General features: G+C 37.3%; 2 protein-coding genes across 2 annotated transcripts; both read right to left on the bottom strand.

Moving 5' to 3' along the window:
• Nucleotides 1-893: 893 nt before the first annotated feature.
• On the bottom strand, nt 894-4,084 carry tmsb1 (thymosin beta 1). Its single transcript, XM_028460464.1, has 3 exons — nt 3,929-4,084; nt 2,309-2,423; nt 894-1,320 (listed from the first exon to the last, which is right to left on the bottom strand). The coding sequence occupies exons 2-3, from the start codon at nt 2,409-2,411 to the stop codon at nt 1,277-1,279; spliced, it is 147 nt and encodes a 48-aa protein (XP_028316265.1). The 5' UTR covers nt 2,412-2,423; nt 3,929-4,084; the 3' UTR covers nt 894-1,276.
• A 1,873-nt stretch (nt 4,085-5,957) lies between these two features.
• On the bottom strand, nt 5,958-8,462 carry LOC114471530 (zinc finger protein 468-like). Its single transcript, XM_028460369.1, has 2 exons — nt 7,949-8,462; nt 5,958-7,510 (listed from the first exon to the last, which is right to left on the bottom strand). Exons 1-2 carry the CDS (start codon nt 8,166-8,168, stop codon nt 6,246-6,248), a joined length of 1,485 nt encoding a protein of 494 aa, XP_028316170.1. The 5' UTR covers nt 8,169-8,462; the 3' UTR covers nt 5,958-6,245.
• Between the last annotated feature and the right edge of the window lie 295 nt (nt 8,463-8,757).

Here is an 8,757-nt window from a genome sequence, read left to right as displayed (position 1 = left end):
ACACATATATAGGGTTAAGTATATGAGGCTAACAGTCAATATAAATGACTATAAAGACATTTCTTATGCAAATTAGTAAAAAAAAAGTTGTTTTCTTTAGTTTTAGACATTTTATCTAAAGTGCACTAATGTGATGGATTGCATGTGTAAGTTTATATATACACTACCCTTGTAATTTCTGTAGATAATAGTCTTTATTCATTACACTACAATTATCATTGATGGGAAAATCCAGTGATTGTCTTGTCCACTAAAAATGTTTGTCATTTTTACTCAATTATATTTTTTTCAAGTGACAATAACTAGACTAAAAAAAAAAAAAATAAATAAAAATAACAAACATGTTAACATAAACTATTTCAAAATATATATACCATTTTGTCAAATGATAAAGGCAAAACTATAATTTCATCACTTGGGATAATTGCCATCAGAACTCATGTGATCATAAGCAATGATCATATCAAATGTGTATTTACAAACAAAGCCATTCCATAGCAGGTTGATAAGTGGTCATTGAATGTTTAAATTAAACAAAACATCTCTTTTCCTGTATATTTTAGTTGACTGTAAGAAATTTAGTCGACTAAAAATATCAATTGACTAAAACTAGACTATAATTGAAAAAGTCTTTCTAAATAAAATTAAGTTGTGTTTTAGTCGAGAGACTATGACTAATACTATATCAGAATATATATTGTCAAAATTACCACTGGTGCCTACAGATAAACACAAAGGCTCTGAAGCAGTGCTGTTGACAGTCGAACACAATAGCAGCTTGTTGCGCAGCTAAAAATGGCCTCTTATAAAGATCCTACGTTTTTTTTATGTTAATGCTCAGCAAAAAAATGTTGAATTTAAAACGAACAGAAAACAACTCGTTCAAAAGTTTGAACACATCAGTTTTTATTGGAACAAAAATATAATCTTGTGTACGTTTACATTTCTCAAATGGTACCATTTACAGGTATACAGGTGGAATCATCAACACTGCAAAAACTGATGAAACCCAAATGATAAGCAGTGATTTTTTTTTTTTTACTTTAAGCAACACTTTGTTCTCTCTGTTTGCAATGTTCAAGCTGCTCTAACCTACATAAAATAAGCCCAATAAAAGCATCCATTGCATAAGGCAGACGATTCCCCATAGCGTGACTCAACAATACCATTTAAACACTGATGCAGAACAGAGGCAGATGCGATATAAAGGATTTCTCATTGGCAGACGAATAGCTAACTGGGCAGGACTTAAGAGGAGGATCATTGCCGGCGTCCTTCAGGAGGATCCCTGACCCTTTTCCTTCTTCTCCTGGGCAATGTCTGTAGAGATACACACAAGTGTTAACATATATGTAGTTGAGAAAAATGTTAAAGGTGTCCTTGGTCGAACAGGATCTTTTGAGACATCCCATTAAACCTCACTGCCCTTCTTTTACTTTGAAAAATATATCCATGCTTTAAAAGTGCCAATGAAACCAGTAAAGTCTAAGTTGTCTGCCTTCAGGAACCACATATCGTAACCCAATTCAAGATGAATGTGTAAATTGTCAAATCTTTAATGAAATAATGTTGCAATTTAAACCTAAAACAATACAGATCACTTTACAGTATAGGCAATAGAGAAAGTCAGATTAACTAGCAAGAATCAATGCTGTGAGTATCGACAAAATCTGACAGTGGGTGTTATTTTTTGTGTGTGTGTGTTTGTAAGATATCTGCAGAAACATGTTTCATTTGGGAGTACAGTGCTGGCTTTGCTCTTATTCACTCTGTTAGTCCTCCCCAAACTACACCTCCTTCACTGCAAGCAGAGCCAAACACGTGTGCTGACACGGATGTTGAAAATTTGACTATTACTGGGGGGGGGGGTAGGTTATGAAATCGACTAGCCTCAGATAGTCTTCAATAAAAAAAGGGACAAAAAAAGATTACTGAGAAAAAAAATCTGTTTGCAGATATTGGCCGTCCTAATCTGACAGGAGTACAGCAATCAATGATGGAATTTTATGACATGCTTTTACTGTTTCAAATAAAACTCAAACGTATCTACTGTATATCAGAGGCAGGATTGGAAGATTTCATGTAGCCACACCTTGGATTTTTATGGTGACATGCTAGACAAAAGGGCGCTCGATTGGCCTGATGAAAGGGAAGGACGTCTTATAAAGACGCAGAAATGTGAGGAGTGAGTAAACAGGGTGGTGTGTGTTCTTCTCACCCTGGTTCTAAGGGTGTGAACCTGTAGTTAATCAGTGTTGTAATGTTTCTACAGCAGAGGTACAGATGAAGTCTTAGTGAAAGTCCTTACCATCCTTGGTAGGAAGAATGTTCTTCTCCTTCGTGTTAGTCTTCTTTAACTTCCCCTTGTTGAACTGTGTCAACTCCTCAGTGACTGGGAGAGCGTCGCTCATTGTAGAAGATTTCTTAGGGAGGAAAACAAAATTAGAAGTTACATATTACAGCTCTCACCTGCACAACTTCAAATCCAGAGGCGACAAGTAATGAAGTACAAATACTGTTACTGTACTGAAGTAGTTTTTTCTGGTATCTGTACAAACATCTGTACTTTTCTACTGCTTACATTTCATAAATGAGCTCGTTACTTTTTAGACCTTCTAAGATGACGTCACGATGTAAAAAGACACACAAATTTGGTAGTTTAAGCTTTTTTTCTGTTAGGCAGGTCTCTTGGTTTTATGGTTAACAGCTTTTTAAAGTTTTTAAAATGTTAAACTCAAAGCTGCTCTGGGTTTAATTAGGCAGATGCATTTTTTTTTTTTCTTGAAACATTTTATTTACAAACTTTATCTATAATATAGTGCTAAATTCTCCAGGTGTTCATAAAGGGTAGTGGATTTTATTTATTTCCATCATGCATCAGTTTTCTACAAGTTCTTAAAAATGTTAAACTCAAAGCTACTTTGGGTTTTATTGAGGATTTACACTTTTATTATCTTTACACATTTTATGTACGAGTGCTAAATTCTCCAGGTGTTCTAAGGTAACATATTTAACTTGTTTCCATGTACCAGTATTCTACAAGTTCTTAACAAAATAAAAGATATGGAATTTGCTGGTTTAAAAACCCTGTCTTATTATTGAAGGGACATTTCATTTGTTTAACTTTTTAAGTATATTTAGTAGTATGTACTTTTTTTCTTTTACTCAAGTAAGGGAGCAACTTCCACACTTTTACAATTACCAGAGTCATTTCTTATTCAAGTATCTGTACTTTTACTTGAGTACTGAAGACTAGTACTTTGCCACTTCTGTTTAAATCTTCTCGGGTAATGTAAAGTGATGTAACTGACTGACATGATATGGAGATGTCTGCAGTGCGTGCCCAAACAGGTTAACAATTCAGGCCTCTCCTCAGGTGGAGGGGGGCAGTCCTTGGCTGAACAGTGGAGTTGTGCAACCCAGGCAAGAATAAACACATATCTGGACTTCTCATGCATTCCCCTCCATAGACAACAATGAACAAACCACTCATTATGGAGTCGAGTTGGTGCTGCTGTGTTACTAGCACTGATTCAGATTCACTAGACACAAGTCATACAGTATAGGTTCACACTGATTTCAATTAAGGAGATGGAAGCTTTGGCCTTGCAATAGGGCTCTGACCACAGTTATTATTATTATTATTTCATTAATAATCATCACACTTCACATTTCATTTGTGACAAATTGTGATAAATGCAAATGGAACAATAGGTATAGATCTCATTAAAGTGAAACATTTAGCTAGAAAATGATAAATGATGCAGTGTGTGAGCAGGTGAGGCAAAGAAATGAATTGGGTCGCAGCAGCTGTCAGGTATCTATATCTACTGACGCCCTGTCTGCGCATTGCATAACAGATACAAAACACCCCCCAATAAGGACAACACACACCTGACAGACGGAAAACAAATAAAGATGTATTTACCAGCGGCAGAGGTGCGTAGCGTGTGCGTGTGTGTGTATATAGTCAGGATGGGATGTGTCTGCGTAATCCGTGCAAAGCAAACGGTTTAAATAGTGACAACACGCCCTTCTGCACGCCAACACGGAACACTGGCGCTCTGCCGCTGATTGGTTCCCAAAGCTCATCAGAAGTCTTTTAATTGGCTACGTTGTGCGTTTCCCCGCCCCTTTCTGTGGGCACTGACTTCGTCTTGAGCAAAGATGGTTCATCACGTCCATTGCGTCTTTTCAGTGTCCGTGGATGTGCAGCGAGATCACTGTAAATATGGGAATAAAGCCCCATCTAGTGGACAAAAAGTGGAACTGCATTTTCTAAAATTAAACTAGTCTCTTAATTAGGACGCTGTAATTAATTGCTGGGCCTCATAAGGGGATATCACTGTAATTAAAGTGAACTGTTCTTAAGTCAAATGGAGATATGTTACTTTGATTAACACTGTTGCAGTTTTCACCTTACCTGTTATTTTGACTGTCAACATCAGAGGTGTACAAAATACTGATATATTCTCCTCAAGTAGTAGTACTGTAACTTGATTGAAATTGTACTCAAGTACAAGTACATGAAAGTCATACATAAAATACTCAAGTACAAGTAAAAAATAGCTCAATTAAATCGTACTCAAAGTAAAAGTTACGAGTTACTTTCACACCCCGCGTTTATTTTTGGTAATGAATCTTGCCACAGTTCCCTTGCATACAGTAAACATCTCATGTATACACTTAAAAAGGAAGAGACCAAATCTTGCACAATCAGAACTTCATTTATCTACAATTCTTTTTGAAATAAAATAACACCAATGAATTCAATTCGAAACTAGGCAACACCTGCATTCGCAAGGCAAATACATATTTAGCCATTTGAGAAAAAAATAAATAAAAATGGCAAAAATGACAACCTGTATCTGGATTTGTTGACAAGCTTTTTTTTTCTTTTTACTAATTCAATTGAAATATAACCTTGAGCAAAGGTCAAGGTCACACAAAGGAAATGTTCAATGGTACCACTTTGAGAACTGTATCTCAATTTGTATTATTCAGTTTTTTTGTGATATCATGAACTTTGACCCTTACCGATCTTTTTATTGGTACATTCAGTGTAGGAGCCATAAAATAAGTGGCTGCCCCTTGTGTTTACCTTTGTTGGAATTGGTTTATTGGTGCTGGGAGTGTCACTGGGTGTGCACTAGCAGGTAAGCACAGGTGACTTCTAACATTCATAGTATTTGGTTCCTTTGCAAAAACACCTGTGTGAATGAGAACCGAACTAGTTGAGAATCACAACTATGTAACAACTTTTGGGCCTTAAATCAATTTATGGGCTTTTTCATCAGCTATTCTGGACATCTAGGAACTTTCTCCATTGAAAAAGACATTCAGATTTTGATGTCATCAAAAATATTGTCAAAAAAAAAAACACAACTGGTGTTGTCAACTGTAATGCTACTGGTCTTCCACAATAACACACAGTCGAGACAAGGAGAGTCTAGTTTTATACAGAGGAGGCATTAATTCAATATAATAAAAATATAAGGCATTGTTTATTGATCTCAGACCACACAGGCCAAATGTTCTGGTTGTTGTGAAAAGGTTTAAATGCATAATAAATAACTATTGTACCTAGAAACAGCCTGGGCACTAGCATAGACCACTGGACCCATTTTAAGTTTGCTCGCTGCTTTCAAATAGATGCCAATATCTCGACTAGTTATTAATTAGTTCACTAACCAGTATTTACTGTGGAAAATTAAATGCAGATTCAAGAAATATCGGTTTTTATCTGTGAAAAAAAGAAATAAACTGCAGACATGTAAATTAATAAAGAGCAAATGTTTTTTTTTGAAGTAAGACAGATAAGTTTTAATATTCAAAGGTAAAACAAGTCATACAAAATATTTACAGTTATACTTATAAAGGGTAAAACTGCCTAAAATTCCGTCGCCCTTTCCGGCATGCAAAAGGACAAAAAAAAACAAAAAAAAAACAATGATGTGATTTTGCTCTGAATGTCAAAATGAATTTCTGTGATTGCAACCACGTCGGAAGTGAACTGAATAAATAAATAAAATAAAATAAAATCTGTTATGTTAACTTAATGAAAGAATTAATTTGCAAAACTCTAACTATACTTGAAACATAAACTATACTTAACCCTTAGTAGCTAAAAAACAATGAACTATTAAGAAAATGTTTACTACATACATCACATTTGAAAGTTTTTTCTTATGTGTGGACTCTATTGTGGACCTTCAGTTCAGACTCTGTTTCAAACATTTCATTTCTCAAACGTCACAATTGAATGGTTCCTCTTCTTTGTGCATTCTCACATGTGACTGCAGGTTATCCTTACGGGCAAAACATGTATTACAAACATCACATTTAAATGGTTTCTCTCCTGTGTGGATTCTCATGTGTTTAGTAAGGTGAGATTTTTGACTAACACATTTACTACAAAAATCACATTTAAAAGGTTTTTCACCTGTGTGGATTCTCGAGTGTCGCTTAAGGTTGACCTTATGTTTAAAACCTTTACTACAAACATCACATTTAAATGGTGTTTCTTCTTTGTGTATATTAACATGTGACTGGAGGTAAGTCTTACGGGCAAAACATTTACTACACACATCACATTTAAATGGTTTTTCTTCTTTGTGCATATTAACATGTGACTGCAGGTTAGACTTACGAGCAAAACATTTACTACAAACATCACATTTAAATGGTTTTTCTTCTTTGTGCATTACCACATGTGACTGCAGGTTAGCCATGTGGGTAAAACATTTACTACACACATCACATTTAAATGGTTTCTCTCTTGTGTGGAGTCTCAAGTGTCGCCTAAGGTAAGACTTTTGAATAAAACATTTACTACATAAATCACATTTAAATGGTTTCTCTCCTGGGTGGATTTTCAGTTTTGAGAAAATCTGTTGAAATGAACTAATCTGTGTTTTGGAAGATTTACATTCGATTTCAGCTTTTTTTCCTGAGTCAGACATCTTTGTCTTTTTCCTGGTGGAGTCAGAGTCAGCTTCAGCTACAGTTTCAGACTCTGACAGAGGTTTCCGCCAACAATCTTCATCATTCTCGTTACTATCTTCAGTCAGAGACGAGTCTGTGTCTGTTCCATCAGGACCTTGTAGTACTGAACTGTTTGGATCTGGGTTCTGGGCTGCTTCTGGTCCTTTGCTGTTAATTCCCACACTTTGTCCAGTCATTAATTCATTTAAACTGCAGGTTGAAGGTTCCTCCTTCATGTTCATTTCTGTTAGTTCTCTCCAGTGTAGCTGGGAGGTCTGAGGCTTCTCCTCTTCATCTTCACTTTTAACAGGACAAGCAGCACTGTTTGTCTCCTGCTGCACACAAAGCTGTTTTTCCTCCTGACCTTCACTGAGCGTCTCTGGTTCCTCCTTAATGTGAAGACGCTCTGGGAGCAGCTGCTCCACATTCTTCCTCTCAATGAAAACACAGTCAGTGACTGACGGCTGCTGGAGCTTTAATCTGTGCAGATGAACTTTGGGCATAAAGGCAGCCAGCACAAGTTTTTCTGTTTCAACTGTATTTGGAACATATTGGGAACCTAATTGTCTACTGGTGTTATGATGGAGACTCTTGTCAGGAAGGATCATTTTCATTTCACCATCCACTGGATCTTCTTGCACTCCATGTTCAGTATTGATGGCTTGTAACAGAGCCTTTTCTTGCTCTGTTGCTCTGCATATTTGTATTGCTCTGTGTAACGTTAGATGTCTTTCCTGTATCAGTCTCTTTTTTAGGTGAGAGTCTGTGATGCTTAACACAAGCTTATCTCTGAGCATGTCATTCTCACTTATTCCAAACTCACAGTGTTTGCTTTTCTGTCGCAGTTCTGTTATGAATGTGTTCACTGATGTCTCTGCTGTCCTCTGATGGGACCAATATTGGAGTCGTTCAAAGACAACAGTTCTCTGTGGACTGTAGTGATCTTTAAAAGCTTGAAGAACATCCTCCATTGTCAGCTCATCTCCATCACCTCTAACAGTCAGTGTGTTGAACACTTCCAGTGCATCCTCACCGATGGTGTGGAGTAAAATGTCAATCTTTCCTTGTTCATCTTTCTCCCCTGAGGCCGCTATAAACCGCCGAAAGCTTTGTTCCCAGTTGTACCAGTTGTCAGCAGGGTTAGCGGTGGGAGAGAATGGTGACGGTACTTTGAACTGCTCCATTTCCTCCGCTTTTTCTGCTCCCTTTACTTTTTATCCTGTAGTGTCTCGGCGGTGCTAGCTCCTCTGCTAGCTCGGTTAGCATTCTGCTCCAGCCTCTCTTTGTGTCTGAAACTCCGTCTTCTCACACCGTGTTGTGCTCTCTGACCTTCCAGTAAAGCTTTAAGGCGCTATTATAGTGTGGCCTGACTCCGTCTGTAGGCTGGAGATGAATAACATTCACTGTTAAGCCTGGTTTAAGGTTCAGTGTCAGGACCTACGCCGGAAACATGCCATCAACATTACGCGGAAGTTGGTCCTTTTACTTCTGCATGGAGGGACCGCCTCGCTATGCGATTGGCCGCCCTGCCGCTAGGGGGTTGTGGCTTCAGAGTGAGGCTCAGACAGCGAGACCTACGTCCCATCACACGAGGTGTAAAGAGTACTGATATACAGTGGGGCAAAAAAGTATTTAGTCAGCCACCAATTGTGCAAGTTCTCCCACTTAAAATGATGACAGAGGTCTGTAATTTTCATCATAGGTACACTTCAACTGTGAGAGACAGAATGTGAAAAAAAAAATCCAGGAATTCACATTGTAGGATTTTTAAAG

This window comes from Gouania willdenowi, chromosome 10 (genome assembly GCF_900634775.1).
Source record: "Gouania willdenowi chromosome 10, fGouWil2.1, whole genome shotgun sequence".
In the NCBI taxonomy this organism is placed as follows: Eukaryota; Metazoa; Chordata; class Actinopteri; order Blenniiformes; family Gobiesocidae; genus Gouania; species Gouania willdenowi.
This window is presented reverse-complemented; position numbering and strand designations above follow the sequence as displayed.

Excerpts from the sequence above, each read along its gene's own strand:
- tmsb1 (XM_028460464.1), bottom strand. The coding sequence starts at position 2,411 with ATGAGCGACGCTCTCCCAGTCACTGAGGAGTTGACACAGTTCAACAAG. Across the intron at positions 1,321-2,308 it reads CATTCTTCCTACCAAGGATG|ACATTGCCCAGGAGAAGAAG; the intron begins GTAAGGACTTTC and ends GTATCTCTACAG.
- LOC114471530 (XM_028460369.1), bottom strand. The coding sequence starts at position 8,168 with ATGGAGCAGTTCAAAGTACCGTCACCATTCTCTCCCACCGCTAACCCT. Across the intron at positions 7,511-7,948 it reads AGATGAGCTGACAATGGAGG|AAAAACTTGTGCTGGCTGCC; the intron begins ATGTTCTTCAAG and ends CAGTTGAAACAG.